Raw genomic sequence first — 23556 nt, forward strand, 5'->3', positions numbered from 1 at the left:
TGTATATGTTCCTTATGTATTCACTTTGTATCAAGTGTATCAATGAATACAATTGTATCAAGCTATATAAATATCATATGTTATACATTTGTATAATGTATTGTATATTCTTTCAAAATACAATCGATACAATATTGTATCTTTTCCTCGTTTAGACATGCTGAGAGCTTGAGTATGAAATCAAAGATGAGAAAAGGAAGAAGTGAGGTCTTCGCAGTCTCTTGCCTATTACAAATCTCTCACATATATTTGATAGAACAATTGAAAAATATACAAATACAATTGATAGAACACAATTGACACAATACAGTTGATATAACTTCATTTGCAATCTGAAACGATGTGGTCTAAGAGTAGTCAATGATTTCAATAACCTTCAATTTGACTAGACAACCTTTCCCTAAAGGGTTTGACTTGGTTGTAGCTTAAAAGATATGAACAAAGTGACAAGATCCTTTAGAAGTTAGGGATGTGTTGTTCTGTTACTTCCACAAAAAGAGGAAAAAGGAGAAATAGAAAGAGCAAGCGAGCGAGCGAGGGTAGAGAGATGAGAGAGGCAAGCGAGAGTGGGAGAGATGATAGAGAAATTTGTTATAAAATCCTAATTATAGTTACGAATTGTAATTCTTATAAATTATATTGTGTATAATAAATACATATCACATATTTGTCTTACTATGTAATTTTTCTAATTAAAAAACTATATAAAGTAGTAGTAGACAAATTTAGAGTTTAAAATATCATTAATATGATTAATTTAAAAATAGACCTCCAATTGAAGTTTTCTTAAAGAAATATGTCAAGTCAACATGAGTCAAGTAATATGAAACAAAAAAAGTACTTACAGTGTCATAGCTAAAAGTTTCATGAATGGTGTTCAAAATTTGGATAGTAAATATTATTTTCAAGGTAATTATTGGGTGTACAAAACAAAATTAAGATCAAACTACGCAATATTTAACTAAATAGTAAAACCTTTTTTTTCCATAGAATTAACAATTTAACCTTGGAATAGTTTTAAATATATACAATAAATTAAAGTAATTAGTTTACAATGAATATAACTATGTTTTTATTTACATAAAAAATAGTCAAAAGTCATAAAAAGTATACGCGGACTCTACATTATTATACACTCAAAAAACTGAATATAACTTATTATACATAAAATATACACTGACTATTTAATCTTGATCAACTCAAAATCACCTCTAAATCATACCAAATTTTAAATATGAAATTCGCTCAAAATAATTAACGTTTGTGCTACGTCGATTTTTTTTTAAAAAAAGGGGAAGCAAGGATGATGAAGAAAAAGAAGGAGGCGGAGGAGGAGGAGGAAAAGAAAAAAAGAGGAGGAGGAGGAGGAAGGACAAAGAAAAAGGAAAGAAAGTTTGCGTTGGAGGAGGGAGGACGAAAAAGAAGGAAAGAAAGGCTGTGTTGGCCATTTTTTGGTACGTCGAATTTTAAAAAAAAAAAAGGAAAAGCAACGACGAAGACGAAGAAGAAGAAGAAGGAGGAGGGATGATGAAGAAGAAGAAAAGAAAGGTTGCGTTGGCCATTTTTTTGATGAATAGCATAGTCGAACGACGATTGTCTCTAATTTATATAAATTGGACTAAATAGATGGTAAGTAAAATTTATGGGCTAACAATCTGCATAATTATCCCATTAATCTTTGGGTAAATTACCCTTTTACACATATTCCCCTAATATATTTACTTTTATTCCCATATACATCAAAAAATTTCCAAATTCCCTCTTTTTCCTTTCTCTCTCTATACCTCACTGATACATCCGCCTCTTCCTTCATCCTTGCCCTAATTTGCTCTAGTTAATTTGTTATTCTTCAACTGTTAATCAATTTCAAGGTTCCAAATAAGGTATATTTCAATCTTCCCTTATATGGAATTTTACTTCATTCTCATTCAATCTGATTTCTCCTAAAATTTGTATATTTTGATTTCTTCTGAAAATCTTTGAAAAATCTTCTAAATTTTTATCATTTGCTTTCTTCTGTAAATCTTTCTATTTTTGTTTCTCATACCTTCAATGATACATATGGAATCCGTTCATGGTCTCAAAAAGTCCAATAAAAATCAACGAATTCTTGTTTCTCCTGGTTTTGATTCGTCTTGGGAAGGTTACGACGAAGTTAGATCCAAACATCGTAACGATCCAGCAGTGATGAATAAGCTACGTGAGAAATTGAAGTCGAAAGCTACAGTTAAACATGCACCCAAAGAAATAGACAACAAGATTGAAGGGGTTACAACATGCCCTAATCTCCCAAAGGTATGTGTTCAATTAAATTTTTGTTTTAGAATGAAAATTTTGTGAAGGTTTTAATGATTCTGATACATATCATTTATGTATCAGACACATAATGTCTTTTTAAAAGGAATTTTTTTGAAGATTTTCTATTTCTGATACATCATGTTTAAGTGTCAGTTTCTGTTGTTTTAATTTTTAATGATTCTGATACATATACATTTATGTATCAGATACATAATGTCTTTTTCAAATATAATTTTTTGGAGATTTACTATTTCTGATACATCATGTTTAAGTGTTATTTTATGTTGTTTCAAGTTTTAATGAAGCTGATACATATCATTTATGTATCAGATACATAATGTCTTTTTCAAATGCAATTATTTGAAATTTACTATTTCTGATACATTATGTTTAAGTCTCAATTTCTGTTATTTCAAGTTTAATGATTCTGATACATCTACATTTATGTATCAGATACATAATGTCTGTTTCAAATGCAATTTTTTGAGAATTACTATTTCTGATACATCATCTTTAAGTCTCAGTATTTGTTATTTCAAGTTTTAATGATTCTGATACATATATATTTATGTATCAGATACATAATATTTTTTCAAATGCAATTTTTTGGAGATTTACCATTTCTGATACATTATGTGTAAGTGTCATTTTTTGATGTTTCAAGTTTTAATGATTCTGATACTTCTACATTTATGTATCAGAATATAATATATAACTGTTTCTGATACATCTTCTGTATGTATCAGAATCTCATCTCATGGTTTAGATATTTTAATGCATATGATACATCGTATTTATGTATAAAGTTCAAGTTGTATTTAACCATTTTCATGCCAATGCAGGAAATGAAATACGTCATCAAGAAGATCCCGTCCCACCCATTGAGATTCGGAACGGCATATGGGGCTAATTTTCTTGATGATTTTGAATCATCAATAGGTGAAGAAGGTATAAAGTTATTTAGGATGGAATTTCTATTCCAAATACTGGACTACATGCCGAATTCTTCCGTTCAAGATATGCCACACTATTGTGGAATTTTGGTTGTCGAAAGGCCAAGGATGGTTATGTTAGCGATACCGAAGATCCTAAAAATCTAAGAGAGATTTCATATCTTCTAGTCAAGGAGAACCGATGGACGTCGAGTAGTTTTTTTTTGAATTTTGTATTAGAAGAATGTACAATTACCAGACTTTTAAGTTTTTCTCATGTATGAAACTCTAATATAAGATGAAAGTTTATATATCATATTATCAAGCATCAAACTTGACTGCTTCTTGATTCTGATACATACTATTAATGTATCATATTCTAATGTATAAAACTTGACTGCTTCTGATACATATTGTTAATGTATCATATTCTAATGTATTAAACTTGACTGCTTCTGATACATACTGTTAATGTATCATATTCTAATTTATCAAACTTGATTGTTTCTGATACATACTGTTAATGTATCAGATTCTAATTTATCAAACTTGAATTCTTCTGATATTGTATATGTATCAGCATCTCATGTATCAAGATTTAGTGATTCTGATACATCTTATTTATGTATCAGAATCTCATTTATCAGCTTTAATGAATTTGATTCATCTTGATTATATATCAGATTATCATGTATCAATATTTAATGTTTCTGATACATCTTGTCTATGTATCAACACCTCACGTATCAACCTTTAATGTGTCTGATACATCTTGTTTATGTATTAAAATTCTCATGTATCAAAATATAATGATTCTGATACATCATGTTTATGTATCAGATTCTGATACATCTCATGATTCTGATTGAATTTTTTTTTCGCACTGATGCTCTGTTTTTAGAATTTTCCTTGATCTTCATAACTATTTTGTTCTTAAAAGGATTCTTTACCTTATTTAGCACTTTAATTGATTGAAACAATCAATCATAACTTAAATTACGTTACTATCCATAAATAAATCACAAGCATTAATTATTTTACACCCAAAAACTGATGTATCAGGAAGGTGAGTAATGTATCAGAAATTTGAAAAAAAAAGGGAAATCGGGTAATTTTAGAAAAATGAGGGATACATTGTAATTGAGCTTTTTCACTATGGGATTTAGGTAAAGTTTACTTAATCTTTTTACGAAATTATAACATGACTTTTAAGATTGAATTTACGTTTTTTGGCCCATCTTGATTTTAGATGCTTAGGCCTCGTTTTAAGACAAAAAGGCAGGTCACAAAACACATATCAATATGTGCCTTGAGGAATCAAACATGAGTGTCATGCAAAATTATGCACAACCTTGATTGTTGAGCTATTACTCTTTATTGTTCTTAGGGTGTCCAAAATGTCATATATAGGATATATAGTAATATTTGAGCTCAATGACAATTAAGAATTTTTATTAAGGGAGTTTGAAAAATAAAAATATAATGTCCTGAATTTGAACTTAAAATATCGAGGTGAATTTTGAACCTGCCTAAACCACTAACCTAACATTTAGCCTTGTGTTCAAGAGATTTAAAATCTATATATATACATTATAAATTAAAAAAATACCTTATATAGTGTATTTTTTTGGCGAAGGGGTTCGGATGAACACCCTCGTTCCCTCTTAGATCCATCCCTGTTTGACCTATATATACAATGTAATATTTCAATAAAGGATATTTGATTGACCACCCCCACACCATTGTAGCTCCTCCGGGTGCTTACGTTTCTAATGGACCTTGCTACATGATTTACACATCGGAGATCGGATGGAGTCTCATGCTTTACAAATTAACATTGATGCTAGGAATTTTTATTAGTTACTGCACAAAAAACAACTCTTTATATGTTAATTTCATTAAGGATTGAATGTATTTTCTCACATATATAAAGCAAAACGCGGTGACAAACGCAGTTGTTAAGAAAGAATGTCGCTTTGCAACTCTATCTACTATTGTAATTTCAAAGGAACTTTCTCTTTTTGTAAATATTTGCTGAAAGAAAATAGGTCTAACACTACTGCACCAAAGACTATCAAAAATTCAAATTGTTTTTCTTTTTGTGCTAATATCATTTGCAATAAATAAATATATATATATTTTCCAACCATTACATTCCAGACATTGGAAGTTCGGACTCAATTCAATTCATTTGATCTCAAAAATCTCCATCAGCTGCAACTTCGATCTCTTTCTCCAACAAACTCGTAGGTGATCTCTTCTTTCTCCAGTGAATCTAAGTTCTATTCGTCCTTTTATTTTCTCCTAAGAATACGCTATAATAATCTTGAAAGTCATCATAAATTTCAATCTTGTATTTCCTTTTTGATGGAGAGTTTAAAACCTGTTTGAATTGACTTTTCATTTTTGATTTATAAGCCAAATATTATAAATTTAGTCAAACAAGCCATGGTATTTTGGTCATTCATTCTGCTGTTTTGCTTAATACGGTGTTTCTCACGCCATTAATATTTTGCTTGGCCTTCAACAGATTTGTTCAACTCTGGTTGTCTCTTCCCAGGTATGTATGTATCTCCTTCATCTTTTGGGTTTGTGTTCTGCTCGGTGCTTTTCGTTTGTTCTCCAGTTGTGTTTCTTCGTTTAATCTTGCCTCTTCTCTGCGATTTGCCGTCTTCGGATGTATATCTCTTCGTATTTGAACTGAATTTGGGGCTTTTTGGTTCTTTTGGGGATTTGCAATTTTGAGGCCCTTTATTATTTCTGGGCCTAAAGCCACTCGCTTTAGGGTTTAGCCGCCCTTGGTAGTGTTGGATTTCAGGTTCTTGGAGCTCTACTTTGTCAATGTTGCATTTTTCTTGCTTTTGAATATTTATTACTTATCTTTATTAGTCAGTTGTGCCCCTTCGGCTTAACGGACCATTCCCTTTTATATGCAAAGATTCTTTCCAGTAGTCAGTTGTTCGCCTTCGGCTTAATGGACCATTCCCTTCTATATGCAAAGAAATGGGAATTTGTCTTCTTTACAGTGTTGTCAAAGGCAAGCTTAAGCCTTGAAGCGAGGCTCAAAACGTGTTGAGTGTTTCGCTCACTTGATGTGCATTTCAGTCTCGTTGTCAGAAATAGAAACAGTTACCAATCTCAAAAAAAGGTTCTAAGGCATACTTTTCCTGGGCAGTGAGCCTCTTCAGACACTAAACAAGTGATCTATCACTTTGTCGTAATTTTTTCCCAATTTCTTTGTTCATATATCTGTCATTCATGCTTATAATTATTAGTCTTGGACTAGACATATATATATATATATATATATATATTTGTATTTTTCTCCGTTGCGTCTCTTTTCATTAAAGCCCACGATTTCTTTGTGCTTAAAGCCCTAATGGACCTTAGAGCTTTTTTGCGGCTTTTGCTTTTGATAACACTGATTCTTTAAAGTCTGATTTGCTGCCATTTTGTTTTGTAATTAAGTTGTATGGTGTATTTAGAAAGCAAAAGTTGCCAGGAAACCCACCCGGCACTCAAGTAACTATATTCAATTCAGTTGGTCATTGTTGAATGAAACCATTTTAAAAGCTAGGGAAGAATTTTGTGGAAAAATATTAGAGTATCTTATATTTATGTAGGGGCGGATGCATTTTTACTGCAGTGGGTGCAAGCACATGCAGTCCATATATATCTTGTAGAAAATATGCCTGTCAAAAAAAAATATATACTGCATAAAGTTTTTATAATTATATACTTTTACAAAATCCACGTCAATTGTTTCAAAGGAGTAGTGGTTGGACTAATATGCTGCACCTGGTAATTCAACTTCTAGGATTGACCTGAGTTTATATACGAGTTCTGGATACTTTTCTCCATTTTCCTTAAATATCGAAGTTGACAAAAGGACTATATCCCAGAAAAATTAGCCTTCTACAATTAGTGTGACTTCTTCATTCAACTGGATGAAATGAAGATACTAATGCCTTAAATTACAGAAACTTCATTTTAGTCTCATTTTCTTGTCCTTTGTCATAATAGAAAGGTTTGAGATATTCCTACGAGTTATATGGCTGTCTTTTGTCATGTGCCACTGTGTTAAAGTGTTTGTGTCTGATCCTTTTTCCCTAACTAATGAGCTAAGAAATCATCATCTGACTATCTGAGTATTTTTGATGTTACCTTAGTATTGGACTCACTTCCCTTCTGTTCTGCAAAACTTGTATTACACTCAGTAGCGTAATTGCCAAACTGTATGTGATTCATTTCCTTGCACTTTTATATGAGCATCCAAAGATGCATAGATTATGACTAAGATTTCATCAGTGGAGAATTTTTTATGTTACCTTATCATTGGACTCACTTCTCTTCTGTTCTTCAAAACTCGTATTACTCTCAGTAGCATAATGCCAATCTGTATGTGATTCATTTCCTTGCACTTGTATGTGAGCCTCCAAAGATGCATAGATTATGACCTATCTACTTAGTTACGAAGCAGATCCTGTCCTACGATTCATGTTTACACCCTAGAATTCTTGTATGATATGGCAATTTTATAAGCAAAATGTGCAGTCACTTTAAGACAACAACAACAACAATTGTGTCTCAATTTGAAACTAGTTAGGGTTCAATCATATGAATACTCACTATGCAATAGGGTAGATGATAGTGTGGGGACTAACAACAACAACTTACCCAGTTTAATCCCACTTTTGGGGAGGGTAGAGTGTACACAAACTTTACCTTTACCTCATGGAGGTAGAGAGGTTGTTCCCGAAAGACCCTCGGCTCAAGTGCAACAAAAAGTGGGCACTAAATACACAATAATATCCCGATTAAACCACTATGTGTTGTAGATTTTTTATTAAATTTAGTGAGCAACACTACATATATTATTGTTCTTCTTAATTTATTTGAAGAGACTTGTTTAGCAAAAGACTAGTAAACCATGGTGTTTATTTGTAGACTGTTTTGCAGGCTATAGTAATTTCACTTTCATGGGGACTGAGGATCCAAACAACCTTCCTGCATCTGATAATCTTGAAAGAGGAATTGAAAATAGTGAAGTTGGTGCAAATGGAGACACTTCCAAAACCACTAATTACGTTGTCAGTGAAAGCAAGGAACCTTTACAGGAAAGTGATAGTGACATGGATTTGGAGAGTGACCCTGGCTCACAAGTTGGTGTTGAGTTGACTGGAACACCATCACAAGTTGGCGTCGAGTTGACAGAAACAGTTGTGATGACAGAAGTAACTACGGTCGACTCTGTAATAAATGCTGAGAATGGACATCTAAATTTGCAAGACGGAAACAATAGTAGCAATCAGAAAGAGGATCAAGATCATGTCAGCAGTCAGGAAATTGTTGGTGTCAAATGTATGTTGTTTGTTTGATATTTTCTGGTCTATTTTTGCCCAATGGGTACTATATTTTATGTCTTGTAATTGCCTTATAATAAGTCCTGACTTGTAAGCAATTGAATCTTTATTCCTATAGTTCCATTTTATTTCAGTGTTGAGTTTGCATCTTTTTATTAGTTTCTTTTCCACTTTCTCTATTGGTTGAGGTAAATTTCTCTAAATATTGACCTCCTTTAGCAGGCTTATCTGGAGTTAAGAGACCTCGTGCAACTCTTCATGTTGAGCAACCGTCAGTGCATGTCGTTTATAATTCTTTAACAAGGTTTGACAAAAATTCTCATGTTCTATTACATTCTTCCGTGGCCACATTAAGATTATGTTTATTTCGAGTGATAAGGGGAAGTACTTGAGGAGGGCTAAGGATCATTTCTCTTGTTTTGTTCAAACTCAATGAGAATTGGAAGGGAATTTGTGCCCCTAGATGTCAACTTTTTTCACCTGTTTAAAATGGAATAAGAGGAAGTACATCTCATATAGTTCTCTTCCTATTATGAGAGGAGGCTAAATACATCACATAAGGAAGTAAGTCAATCACCTTCTTCGCACTTTTCTTTTCCCTTTGTTGAACCAAATGTAGAAGTCGTGATCCATCTATATTATTAAATATATATTGCTAGTAAAAATGTCATCTTTGTATTTCTTGATCCTGGCGGGTTCACTTATGTTTCCAGAGAGAGCAGAAAGATGCTTGAGGGGCTGCTACAACAATGGTCAGAGTGGCATGCCAAACATTGTTCTTCAGAAACCGTAAGCCTTTCATCTTCTTCTTCTTATTATTTTTGATAATGGTGGTGTCCGGTCCAGCTAGCGCGTACCTCAACTATTCACCGGGTACGTGCTATTTTCCACTAGTACATGGTATGCGCACCTCTACTATTCCCTTTCTCTGCTGAGATTTGAACCTTTGAAGAAGAACCTGGTCTCCAAGGTTTGTACCACTTCATTGACTACTAGGCCAGACCCTTGGGTGCTCATGTAAGCCTTTCATCTTTGATTGCTAATTGTAGAGCTGAAAGGGAATGATACTTCGAAATGAAAAATTAGTCGGAAAAAAAAATAAGGCATTTCACTTGCAGTAAGAATTTGTATTAGTTAAATTTTGACCTGGTTGCAACTCATGTTCCAATCATTTTGCTATAAGTGGAAAACATTTTAGTAGGTTTTTGAACTCAAAAAGCTGAGAGTAAGGGCCGTTCAATATAGTTAGGAGCTTTATATATCTGTTTTCAAGTATAAGAGATAACAATATGTTAACCTAGTTGCACCGTTCCAGCATATGAAATCTGTTTTTGCTGTCCATGAGGATATTCTTGCCACAATTTTCTGTATTAGAGGCTTCCATTGTAGGATAGTGAGTTTCTTTGTGGCTAAGGGGATCCCCAGATATTTGAAAGGAAGTTCTCCATGTTCAATTCCCGACACCTGCTCTATATTAGTCATCACTGCACTAAACACACCTCCAAAGTAGAGCAGCTTTTATTCAGGTTAGCTTGGAGTTCTGAAGCTTGAGAAAACATAGTAAACTTGTCAAAGAGCAGTTGAATAGTTCATCACCCCTGACAAAAAAGTAGTAAGTCATCTGCAAAAGAGAGATAGTGTTAGTTTTAACTTAGGACACATAGGATGATATTTGTATTGCCTGTCTTCAGCTAGAGTACCAAGGTTTCTGTTGAGATATTCAATGGCTATGACAAACAGATAGGGAAACATAGGATCTCCTTGTCTCAGTCCCTTTTCTGCACCAAAAGGCTCAGTTGGTTCTCCAGTGATGGTGATTGAATAACTGACTGTCCTGACACAGTGCATTAGCAATATCCAAGTAATGAATTTTTCTGGAGAACCTAGTCCCACTATAACTTGTTCTATGTAAATCCATTCCACAGAATCATAGGCATTTTGAAGATCCACTTTAAGCATACATCTAGGTGAAATATGCTTTCTAGTGTAATGTTTAACCAGTTCATGAGCCATGATTATCTTTGTCTGCTATTTTCCTCCCAGGTATGAACCCTGTCTGATTCTCAATTATGATACGAGGCATAATGTTTTCATCCTAGCAGTTAACACCTTGGAAATAATCTTGTACAAAACTGTGCAACAGGCTATTGTCCTGTACTCTTTGATGTTACTAGGTTGTGCAAGTGAATGCCTTATACATACTATTATGAAGGAAGAAACCCTCAACAGAAGCACACACATCAATCCTAATCGCTTGCCAAGCTTTCTTGAAGAAAAAGCATTGTACACTACCCATCAATAACTGGAGCTTTGTCATCCCCTGTGGAGCATTGACCATCACATATTTCCTGATCAGTGATATTTGGGATTCAGTCTTACTGGTCCCAATTATTCCTTATTTCAGCCAAGGTGATAAAGTCCATAGAAACAAATTGTAGAAGTAATATATGGTCACGGACTAATGAGATAACTAAAAGAGCACTGGTTGCATGGAGTACAACATGTCTGCCACTGCTGGTGGATTACACTTGTTTGATATCAATTTATGGAACAAAGCAGCAGTAGCAAAAATGTGCTGGAATTTGGCTCACAAATAAGAAAGACCGGATTAGATAGATTCATGCAACATATATCAAAAAGAGCCCACTTAAGCAGATTTCCATAAAAATTTTGGCAACAAGAGTAGTGCAGAGTCAAATTCATGAGCTCTCCTCCACTTACAAGAGCAAGATCAGTCAAATATATATGCAGCTCTTGGGGGACCATCCAAAGGTTGATTGGAAACACGTAATGTGCAAAAATGAGGCAAGACCAAAACAATATTCACTCTATGGGCATATTGTCATGGTCATCATAATACTGTTGATAGGTTATTAAGATGGGGAGCAAATCTTGAACCAAATTGTGTGATGTGTGACACTATTGAAAACCAAGGAGCATTTATTCATTGAGTGTGCATTCGCCAGGCAGCTTTGGAAGAGATTAATGGAGTGGCTGCAATGGGCATATAATGATACACCTGACAACCTCAAATGTAACAGAAGATAATCGTAGAGATTAAGGCCTCATTTGTTTCATTAAGATCATGTCTGAATCTAAATGCACATTTGAATGATTAGGATGTGGTCTTTAGATCTGAATATTGAATGATTAATATTGTTTATTTTTCAACATCTGAATATGCATAAGTTTTTTTGTAAGCATAATAAATATACAATTCAAATATAAAAGTAATTACATATTCGAAATATATAAATTTAATAAAATAAAAACATGTTATTTGATTAAACAAATGAAACATTTATATTTGCTAGTGATAGTGGAGATGGTTTGTAATGACAATGGTTGATGTTAGTAACTAATAGTGGTGGTGATAGTTGTGATGTTGGAGGTTGTTGGTGTTGTGATTGGCGTGATGGTGGCTGTTGTATTGGTGGGGCTGGTTGTGTTGATGAGGTTGATTGGTGTTAGTAGTTGATAGTGTTGTTGGTGGTAAAGGTGGTGGTCGAGGTGGCAGTGGATGTAATTATAACAATGGAGGTGGTAGGTGTGGTAGCGGCTGATGGTAGTGGTTGACAATGGTGGTGTTTGTGATGACAGAGGTGGTTGGGGACAGTGTTGGCAAAGGTGCGCTTAAGCCCTTGTTTGACTCAAGACAAGTTGCAAAGAAGGGGAATACACCTATGCTTTATCTGCCTTCTATGTGGGGAGTATGCATAAACAAATAGTCATCTTTTTTGCACGGTGGTTGGGGATAGTGTTGTCAAAGGCACTCTTAAGCCCTTGTTTGACTCAAAACAAGTTGCAAAGAAGGGGAATACACCTATGCTATATCTTCCTTCTATGTGGGGAATACGCAGAAACAAATAGTCATCTTTTTTGCACGTGACCACTCAATAGTCATTTAAATGTTTGACTCACATTCTTGCATTAGTGTATATATGAACCTTTTGCCATTAGAGACATATATAAATAATATTGAGGAATTGAAGGAGACCACCAGCCTTTTACTTCATCTAATACAGGAATGAAAAGACAGAGGTTAAGAAAAATGAAAGGGTTTGAAAACTGAAAGACTTCATTTTTTTAAATGCATTTTAATTGAGCAATGAATGTAGACACTTGCAGATTTTTTTATAGCAAAATTAGGGAAAATTAAAAAGACAAAAAGACGAAAAAGATAAAAATCAATGCAAGGGTATTTTCGTAATCCAACTTTGAACTTGGGGGCCTTCCCACTTTTAATAATATATGATGTATGTATGTATGCCTGCATTTTTTTCATCAAATTCCACAATTTATTTGTGCTTAAAGCCCCAATAAACCTTAGAACATTTTTGCGCTTTTTGCTTTTGATAACATTGGTGGGTTGAGGTGGTAGTGATGGTGGTGGCCATGGATATAATTACAATGATGGAGATGGTAGGTATGGTAGGGACTAACAATAGTGGTGGTTGTGATGGCAAAGGTGGTTGGTGGTTGGTGACGGTAATGGTGGTGGTGGTTGTGATGACAAAGGTGGTTAGTGATGGTGGATGTTGATGGTTGATAGAATGGTGGTGAAAATTATCCATATAAAAAAATTACCTCTTAATGATATTAAGACTTTGTTCAAGATCTTAATGATTAAGATCTATTCAGACCAAATAAGTGTTTAAATCTTGATGTAAACTAATGCATTTAATGATCTAAGATCTGAGACATTTAGATCCAGACCTCCACTAAGTGCAAACAAATGAGGCCTAAAGGTAGATCAACCAAGGCTCAAGTTCTTAAACTAGTCTTCACATAAACCGTTCAAGCTATTTGGTCCGAAAGAAACAGAAGTGTCTTTGAGCAGAGGAGAAGAGAACCAGCAAGTTAAGAAAGAGTAATTTAATGTGTTTTTAATGTACAAGCATCATAAAGCTTAGGAATATGTTTCACCAATGCTAATTTTGATGTAAATGCTTAGTTGATAGATTATGGAGGTTATGTGATTAACATTATGAATTGGCAAGGCTGTGTTGTAGCCTTGTTATGAACTTACTGGCCACTTGGTGATTAAGACGACTGATTAGTTACCAAAAAAAAATGTTAACCTAGTTGGATTAAGTGGATATTTGGCTGGATGTCTTTGATTCTTTTACATTGAATATAAACTAATAAGTAATTACGTGTGTGGGGGTGGGGGGTGGGATAGTCAAAGTTAAGAGAATGTCATCCACTGTCCAGATTTTGCACCAAGGTGGAAATCAGTTGGCATGTTTAACGCATAAATTAAAAATGGTCAAACATTGGTGTTCCTAATCTGGCATCATTTAGGCATTATTTTACTATTCCCAATACTGTTTACTATACGATGTTACTGGAATGTCTGACTGTGAGTCTGACCTTATTATTGAGGTTTTTTTCTAGTAATCTTCAGTGTCTCTGTAGGTTTCATCTTGAGAGTGCCGAGTCTTGTTTCTTTGATTTCAGGATTCAAGAGAAGTATTAGAATCTGGTGAAGAGACGTACTTCCCTGCTCTTCATGTTGGTTTGGAGAAACCTTCTGCAGTGGTATATTTCTATCTCTGCCGCATTTGCACATTTAAATTCTCTGTTGAGCTATTGCTACTGTTGTATTTGAGGATATTTTTAAGTTAAAAAGTAAATAAAAAAGACATTTGCCTCCACTAATTTGCACACTATATTTTGCTTAACGCGTAAAAGTTGACATTTATTTCGTCAGCCACCATGGATTCCTAGAATAGACAAATCATTCTGATTTGATTTTGCAAATTGCATCTTCATTGTTGGTGAGTGTATAATTAGGGAAGAACTAGTTTATGAACCAAAAAAAAAAGGAAGAGAAGAAAAGAAAAGAAAGAGAAAGGAAACAAAATATTAGAAACCTTTCAAGTAAGTGTATCCCAGAAGATCTAGAATTGGCTTGATGAGGATCAATTAATATCTGGGTTAAATTGGAATAATTCAGTATTTAGGTTAGTATCTATATTTAAAAATTAAGAAAAAATGCTATATTATCTGGAATATGGTAAGTCTATAACCATAATTATCTGTGATAGCAGTATATTACGAATTTATAGTTTACCATGTAAAAATGAACTTTTATTTTGTATCACATGTTCACTTTGTTTCTTAGAAATAACTGCCACTATTGTTAAAGGCTCGCCTAGGCGCTGAGGCTAAGGGCAAAATAGGCTGAGCACTTCCTATTGCTTAAAAAAAAAAAAAAGGGCAGCCCGGTGCACTTAAGCTCCCGCTATGCGCAGGGTCCGGGGAAGGGCCCGACCACAAGGGTCTGTTGTACGCAGCCTTACCTTGCATTTCTGCCAGAGGCTGTTTCCAAGGCTTGAACCCGTGACCTCCTGGTCACATGGCAGCAACTTTACCAGTTACTCCAAGGCTCCCTATTGCTTAAATGTGTATTTATCAACACTGGGTTTGTCTAAGGTTCTATACATTTTTAGGTGTACAGAGGATAGACAGGGTTATCACCATCCATTAGTGAGAATTCTCTTCATAAAAATGTGGGCATGTTCAAACGCTCAATCCTAAAATTAATGCTCTTGATAGTTGCTTTCAAATTATGGTGTAAATTCATGGTTGTCCGTAAGTGAAACAAATTTTGTTTGCAAAAGCTTTATGTTGAGTATGCTATACTATTGAATTCTTATCCGACCTATGTGGGCTGTACACTCCAATCCTCTGATGGTGGCAGGTGAGCATTCTGTTATTGAATCCAGTGTGGTATATCTACCCATACTGCTCAAATTGAGAAGAGTAGTATTGTAATTTGACTATCTTGGCTGCGCAGCATTAGTTTTTTTTTAATAGGCTAAAAAGTACTGTTTTCTGTTAGACGTATTGGGTGGACAAACAAGCAAGTAACAACAAGAGCGAGTTTATTCCATTGGATGGCAACTCTATTCCTCTTTATGATCGTGGATATTCATTTGCTTTGACTGCAACAGATAGTTCAAACAATGTGGAAAGGTAATTTACAGTTTCAGTCTTCGTAGGGAGTAAGTTAATTCCTAGAACATGTATCCTATATTCTTTCAGTTTGTTAGTTTCAAGTAGGGTGAGTGGCACCGCAGCCAGGGTGCCCATGTTATTTAAAAATACAGATATTAAAGGCTTACACATACTCAAATTGTTGACTGTAACTGGTAAAATTCAAATATTTTCCTTTTTTTTTGACAAGGTAAATGATATTATAAACATTGGGAATGAAAGCTCGCGTATACAAGAAGTAAACCAAAAAGTAGAGAATTTACATCAAAAATTGATTCTCTACAAAAAACACTCCCAATCATCTATACAAGAAGGAATTTCTAGGGTGCACCAAAAACAATCAAAGAAAAAAAAGGCTATTTCTTAAATGTGCAAACTCATTTTCGATCCTCTCAAAAGCTCTCTAGGCTGATGTGATAAGCAAATGTTGATGTAGTTCTTAAAGAACTCTTACGCAGTTGGTCTCTACCTGTTCAACCCTAATATTGCCCTTCCTCTTTTTCTTTTCCTTCCATCTCTTATTTGCCTCTTCCTCATTTTCTTTTCCTTCCATCTCTTATTTGCCTCTTCCTCATTTTCTTTTCCTTCCATCTCTCTTCCTTCCTGTTGTGATAGTCTTTGAAGTGTACCTCTCGTACTCTCCTGAGTCAGATGTATCTTCCTCGTCTTGTCATCTTGTTAAACTCCTACATGATGACATCTACTGGGTGCCGTTTGATTACTCCTCGATGTCAGGTGAGTGGCATGTGTTGCCGGCTCCTGCATAAGATTCGTAAAAGTCAATATCTATAGTAGCATGTGTCAACGTTAGAATGCTCCCCAGTGTAGTGTCATGTTATTCTTTTCATGTTGAGATAATTATATGATATTATGTAATGTTAGTTTTTTCACTTCAAAACGATCATTTGACCAGGGGTTGCATTGAAGCACTTCATTTGGATTCTGTTGCATCGACAGTATTGAGATTATGCCTATGAATGTCCTTGTTCATAATTTTGAATTTTGATGGCACAGTTATGTCCTTTGCTGATCTGTGTTCTCTGCTTATATTCTTAATTGTCAAGGAAAAGGCAGTACAAATGAAGGAAGCATGTAGTGAACTGTGAGAAGATCCTTGAAGCTGATATTTGATGTTTACTTGGTGAAAAGAATTTTGTTTGTTTGTCTGTTTGATTTTTTATTATCTTATGATGTCTTCTGTATTGCAGAGGAATAGAAATGGTTGATAGTTCCCGATGTTTCAATTGTGGTTCCTATGGCCATGCATTGAAAGAATGCCCTAAGCCTCGTGATAATGCAGCTGTTAATAGTGCCCGTAAACAACACAAGTCCAGAAGGAATCAAAGTGCCAGTTCTCGCAATCCAACTCGATATTATCAAGATTCTCCGAGGGGAAAGTATGACGGTTTAAGACCAGGTGCACTGGATTCGGAAACACGAAAACTTTTGGGCCTTGGGGTGAGATTATGTTCTGAATTTACTTTCTCGTGTGATCAAGGTTTTACGTGTTCTTAACTGTTTTAAGTTTTTGATCCAGTGCAATTCATATTAATTATGAAAGTGGCAACACACTGGTAGCATGATATCTTGATTTTTATCATCAATACTTGTTCTTTTTCATTTTTCAGGAGCTTGATCCGCCTCCCTGGATTAATAGAATGAGGCAAATGGGATATCCACCAGGATATTTGGGTAAATAATCATATTCCCCCGCCACACATGCACACATTAGTGCCTGTTTATATTTTGTTGGTATTCCAGTTATGTTTTTAGTTTTTTGTCAAGGTGTAATATCTGACTTGATTAAACATGAGCCTTTTAACCAAATTAGTAGGTTAGGCCCAAATTAGTGAGCACCCAACTCTCTCTTCCCGTACTTGTATTCATCTTTTACCTCCAGTTTTTTGTACATACCAACTTTCTTTGGTTTTGCTTCCAGACAATAGCATGATATTTTCAATTTTGTCAACAGCTATTGTTGAATCTACTCATTGTTTTGCAATTTACTTGACCTTTTTAGAAGAAGACGAGGATCTACCCTCTGGAATCACAATATTTGCTGATGAGAAAAATAAGGAAGAAACAGAGGAAGGGGAAATTCTTGATAAAAGCTTTCCAAACCCACCTAGGAAGATGAGTGTTGATTTTCCAGGTGTAAATGCCCCTATACCAGAACATGCTGATGAAAGACGTTGGGAACCTGCGCCTTCGAGTTCACGTTATTCGAGAAGTCATTCACACAACCGTTATAACCATGCACAAGACTATGTCAACAGAGGGCATTATCATCATGAACAGCGTCGGTCTAGGGATTTTGAAGATGATGGACCTCCTGGTGTTGATCCTGGAACTAGCCCCTCGTCAACCTATTCTTACAGATATGGGACTTATGACTCACGTTATTCATCTCATAGCCCAAGGGACAGTGCTTCAATGCCAAGAAGCCCTAGTTTTGGAAGATCCTTGTCAGAGAGAGAAAGGAAAAGCCCACTTGTCAAAGATGGTTCCTATCACCACAGTTTCTATGGTTCCCCTAGATAGACAATCTGATTGAGTGAAGGATCAATACTATGATTCAGCATTCTCTTTGCCATCATTCCATCAAGTTTAATGGCATGTTTGAAGATGTACCTATTATCTCCATAATCCCCTGCAAGTTATTGAAATGCTACATGAGCTAGATCTGGAATGAGATTTAGTGGATATGTTTAGTTCTTTTAGGAGTTGCTAAACTGGAACTCCTAATCTATTGATGTTTTGTAAAATAGCAGCCGTATGATTTTCTGTCAAGACTGTTGATACAGTTGGTCGCCTTTTGGCATTGCAACGTGCTTGGCCAACTACTATGTTGCTGTTACTGACTTCTTATGAGGCTTACAACTTAGATGATGATAATCATTTCATGGCAATATAGAAGTGTTCTTTTAGATAATGGGCGGAATGACCTGCGAGACCCTTATACTTGGCTCTGTTTGTAAGTTGGATCCTTATACTTATGATTTTGTCAACTGAACCCTTAAACTCATTGAAATACAATATTTTAAACTCCTCTGACTATTGACCGGACTTAAGTGACATTAATATTGCTGAGTTGGAAAAATGTTTAAATGCACGCTTCTTAAAGTGAGCATCTTTTTTTATATTAAAAAACATTTAAAAAATTAAAATAAAAAATAAAAAAATCAACCCTTCAGCCCCCGCCCCCACCCCTTCACCTGCAACTTTCTTCTTTCTTCAGCCTCCACTCCCACCCCACCCCCTCCTCCTTCTTTTTCTTCATGCCTGCCCCTACATCTCACCCCAGCCAATTAAATCTCTTATCTCAAAATTCCATTTTAGTTTCTTTAATTTTGAAATTCAAATTCTTTTTCCATGAATCTTTTGAAATTCGGGTTTTCGAATTTTGTTGGTAAAAGAATGAAGTTTAGATAATCTTGAAATTTTGTGAGTCAAAAATAGATAAGATTTGCAAGAATAGAAGGTGAAAATGAGGGATAAGATTGAAAAATTCACCTTCACCTCTAGTTGTATGTAGTGTTTTTCTCAAATAAAATGAAAATTTTCAACTCAAAAATTTCTTTTGTTGCAAAGTTGCCACAACCCTTCTGCCACACTCCCATCAATTTTATGAGTATTTTTCGAATCTTGTATGGATTATTTATGAAGAGTAATGGTGTATATTGAAAAGTTGAAAAGCTTCATGAAGAAGTTTCAAGAACAATAAATGGGTTTTGTGAATTGATGAAATTAATCTAAAATTGTGATGGAAATTTGTTGAGTTTGTGTTGGTGAACTTTTAGTGTAAAAAAATTCAAGGATAATAGAAAGAATTAGACCAATTTGACATGAATTTAGTGCTCAATTATGAGCAAATATGAAGAACATGATATTGAAAATTTTCAGAATGTGCAAACTTATTTTTTTAAATTTTATTTCTTTATTTTTAATATTTAATTTCCTATGTGGCATTAAAAATGACATGGAATTCTATAAAATGACATGAAATTCCACGTGTAAGCACTTGTGCTACATGCACATACATCCAATGAGAAAGGGGTTTAAAATATTGTATTTCAGTGAATGTAAGAGTTCAGTTGGTAAAATCGTAAGTATAAGGGTGATACTTACAAACGAAACCAAGTATAAGGGTCTCTCAGGTCATTCCGCCTAGATAATGCGTCAGTGTATCTTGTGCAGATTTGTTGTGTTATTCATGTCACTGAAAGCGAAACACACCAATTTCATGACTCAGACACCATCAATTGCTCAATCAAGTGTCAAGAGTAGTTAGCAAAAAATAGAATTAGTGTAATTGATGCTAGAAAATAGATTTAGTGCAAAAAAATATATCAATGGGATCTTTTTTTCATCTTTGTAGCCAGAAAATAATTGCGAGGTAATCAAATAAAATAAAGCGCCTCGATAAGACCTTATACCTAGAGCTAACACTGTATGACCAATTGATGAATTCTGGAACAAATGCCTTTTTAAGCAAGGTGCCACAGACTTGGACTTCAACTAAGAACTTCGTACGGTACTTGACAACTTACTCGTGAATCTTTCATGATTTTGCAAGCTCAAGTAACCCTTTAAGATTAGATCGCTAAGGGAACTCTCGATTATAAGAAAGACAAGAGAGCTTTAATAAAGAAGGTTTCGTATATTGTTTTGGAAGATTGCTTGTTGCTTGATGGTCTTACAAATGAATGACTCCCACTATTTATACTACTCCTAAGGGGCTTAAGTGTAAATAAAAATTACTATACAAGTTCTTCCACATTTACAGAGAAGTTCCTATTCTAGAATTCTCTATACACTCTAAAGGATTTTAAGTCTTTCAAGACTTCTCTACAAGGTTCTACAAGGATTCAAAGTCTTCGATTAACCTCTCCAATACTCTAGGTTCTTTCTCCTTTCCGATGATCAAGTGGCGGGTCATGACATTCTCCCCCACCTGATGTGGCGACGACCGTGGCGCTCTGCTGCTGCAAGAACTCCCGGACTTTGTCTTTAAACTACCACAAGTCTTCATATCACTCCCATGTGGCCTCCTCCGGAGATTATCCCTTCCAGTGGACAAGGAACATGGCAGTGGCCTGTTGTCCCCCTTTCTTCTTGGCTTGGTAGTCCATAATAGCCTTGATGTCTTGGTCATGAGAGGTAGTGATTGTGATTGGTGCCCGACTCGATTCGCCTTGGATGAGATCATCTTTGTCCACATGGTACGACTTGAGGAAGCTGATGCGCTGGTAGCTCCAACTTGTATGAGATCTTTCCAACCTTGGCAACGATCCTGAACGGGCCCTCATATTTTCGCACCAAGTTTTGATGCATGCCTCGCAATGCTTTGAATTGCCTTAGGTTGAACTTAACCAAGACCATGTCTCCAACCTTATAATCTGTGGGACTAGACCTATAGTCGGCAAATATTTTCATCTTCTTTGCTGCCTTGTCCAAGTAGGACTTGGCAGTGTCAAGCTGAATCCCTTGGCCATATGATAAGCCCCAAAACTCTTTCCCTTGAACGCAGCTGGTAGTGAATGTGGAGTTTGTGGTTGTTGTCTTGTGGTTAGCTCAAACGGTGTATGCCCCGTGGCTTCGCTCCGCTGTAAGTTATATGAGAATTGGGCTACATCCAATAGCCTTGACCAATCCCTTTGGTGAGAGCTCACAAAGTGCCTCAAGTAGCACTCCAGCAAGGCGTTAACTCGCTCCGTTTGGCCATCCGTTTGAGGGTGGAAACTAGTGGAGAAGGGCAACTTCGTGCCAAGGATCTCGAACAACTCTCTCCAAAAGTTTCTTGTGAAGTGTGGGTCTCTGTCACTAATAATGTGCCTTGGCAACCCCCAATACTTCATCACATTCTTGAAGAATATCTTGCAGCTTCTTTGGTAGTGCAACCTGCGGTGGTGGTCATAAAGCTTGCATACTTAGAGAACCTGTCCACCACGACCATAATCATCCCGTACCCATCGGACTTTCGCAAACAAGTGATGAAGTCCATGGTCACACTTTTCGATGGACACTCCGATATGGGCAGGGGCTCCAAGAGTCCTCGTGGTTGACACTGCTCCACCTTGTCTTGTTGGCACACAAGATAAGTCTGCACTAGCATTTAATATCTTCCCACATGTGTGGCCAATAGTAAATCGCCTAAATCAATGCCCTTGTGCGACACTACTCCCGATGCCCATCCCACAATGTGTCGTGGCTTTCCTTCATGATCCGCCGCCTAATGGTTCCAAATTTGGGCACATATATCCTTCGTCCAGCGGTGACCAGGAGTCCGTCTTCTACCCAAAAGTGCCTCGTCTTGCCTTGTGATGCTAGCTCCATAAGTCTTTTTACTTCTAGATCATGCTGCAGGCCATTCTTAATTGCATCTTGAATGTCACAATGGGCTATAGTGATGGAAGCCAGCTCAAACTTTCTGCTCAGTGCATTGGCCACAACATTGCCTTTACTTGGCTTGTACTCTAGCTCATAATCGAACTCAGCCAAGAAGTCTTAACACCTAGCTTGATTTGGTGTGAACTTCTTCTGTGATTGGAAGTAGCTAGTGGCCACATTTTCAGTCTTGACCATGAACTTGGAGCCAAGAAGATAGTGCCTCCACGTGCGTAGGCAATGGACAATGACCGTCATCTCTTTTTCTTGCAAGGTGTACTGTCGTTCTGTCTCATTCATCTTGTGGCTCTCTAAGGCAATGGGGTGCCTTTATTGAATTAATACTCCTCCAATGGCATAGTCGGAAGCATCTGTGTGCACCTCGAACATCTTGGAGAATTCAGGCAGTGCTAGGACCGGCTCCTATGTTACGACAGCCTTAAGGTCTTCAAATGCCTTATTGCAGTGCTCGCTCCAAACCCACGACTTGTTCTTCTTCAATAGCTCTGTCACTGGAACGACTTTGGAGGAGTAGCTGCTTATGAACCTGCGATAATAGTTAGCAAGTCTAAGAAACAATCTGAGTTCGGTTACCTTTGTGGGCGCCTCCTACTCCTTGATAGCCCGAACTTTTGTCTCGTCCATCCATAGCTCACCTTGGTTGATAAAATGTCCCAAGAAGTGCACTTCATGTTGGGCGAACTCATACTTGTCCCGCTTGATGTAGAGCTCATTTTCTCGTAAGACTTGGAACACTTTCTTCAAATGCTCTGCATGCTCCTCCAATTACTGTAGATGACTATGTCATCCAAGTATACTACCACAAATTGATCCAAGTAGGGATGGAAGATATTGTTCATCAGTGTGCAAAAATAGCGGGTACATTGGTTAAGCTGAAGGGCATCACTAACCACTCGTAAGCCCCGTATCTCATCACACGCGTTGTCTTCGGCTCATCTCCTTCCTTTATACGCATTTGGTAGTAGCCCTTCCTCAGATCCACTTTGGTAAAATACTTGGCTTATCTAAGTCTATCGAATAGGTTGGAAATAAGCGTGATGGGATAAGACCGGAGCGCCATAAGGTGCCTTGGATGGAAGGATATGACATGCCTCGAGGAGCTCCCTCAACTTCTTCCTTATCTCCTCTAACTTGGGTGGAGCCATGCGGTATGATGGGTATGCGGGTGGCCTGACTTTGGGCTCCAGCTCAATCCTGTGGTCTACCTTGCCCCTTGGAGGTAGATGTCTTAGAAACTCTTCAGGCATCACATCCTTGTTCTCTTCAAGCACCTTCTCTATGCAAGGTGGCAATGCCTCTTTAGCACCATTGTCTTCATCCAAGCTCGCAATAGTGGTTATGAACGTCAGCTCCCCTTTATTTAGGCCCTTCACAATCTGGCTGATAGGTTGCCTTTTTCCTTCGGTGTTTGACACCTTAACTAGAGGTACTAAGTAGGGTCCCTCTCGCTCCATCACCAAGAGTTGTTGGAGGTAGGGATCGATTATCCTGTGGCATCGTTGGAAGAATTCCCGCCCAAGTATTATATTAAAGATATTTAAAGGGGAGACAAT

At 36.2% G+C, this 23556-nt stretch overlaps 2 protein-coding genes across 10 annotated transcripts; both read left to right on the plus strand.

The window, feature by feature from the left end:
- The first annotated feature begins 1706 nt into the window (after positions 1-1706).
- LOC129896100 (uncharacterized) lies at positions 1707-3627 on the plus strand. Its single transcript, XM_055971924.1, has 2 exons — positions 1707-2295; positions 3141-3627. The coding sequence occupies exons 1-2, from the start codon at positions 2053-2055 to the stop codon at positions 3396-3398; spliced, it is 501 nt and encodes a 166-aa protein (XP_055827899.1). The 5' UTR covers positions 1707-2052; the 3' UTR covers positions 3399-3627.
- A 1641-nt stretch (positions 3628-5268) lies between these two features.
- LOC129896940 (uncharacterized) lies at positions 5269-18527 on the plus strand. Of its 9 annotated transcripts, none has more exons than XM_055972939.1 (10): positions 5269-5476; positions 5761-5790; positions 8178-8591; positions 8813-8897; positions 9307-9382; positions 14054-14134; positions 15441-15574; positions 16804-17053; positions 17224-17287; positions 17616-18527. In XM_055972939.1, exons 3-10 carry the CDS (start codon positions 8210-8212, stop codon positions 18134-18136), a joined length of 1593 nt encoding a protein of 530 aa, XP_055828914.1. In that variant the 5' UTR covers positions 5269-5476; positions 5761-5790; positions 8178-8209; the 3' UTR covers positions 18137-18527. The 9 variants fall into 9 exon arrangements, with proteins under 9 accessions (XP_055828914.1, XP_055828910.1, XP_055828911.1 ...); XM_055972935.1 differs by having other exon boundaries at positions 5299-5480; positions 5761-5794; XM_055972936.1 differs by having other exon boundaries at positions 5299-5480; positions 5761-5794; positions 8190-8591.
- Positions 18528-23556: the final 5029 nt, after the last annotated feature.

The sequence above is a fragment of the Solanum dulcamara genome, chromosome 7, assembly GCF_947179165.1.
Source record: "Solanum dulcamara chromosome 7, daSolDulc1.2, whole genome shotgun sequence".
In the NCBI taxonomy this organism is placed as follows: domain Eukaryota; kingdom Viridiplantae; phylum Streptophyta; class Magnoliopsida; order Solanales; family Solanaceae; genus Solanum; species Solanum dulcamara.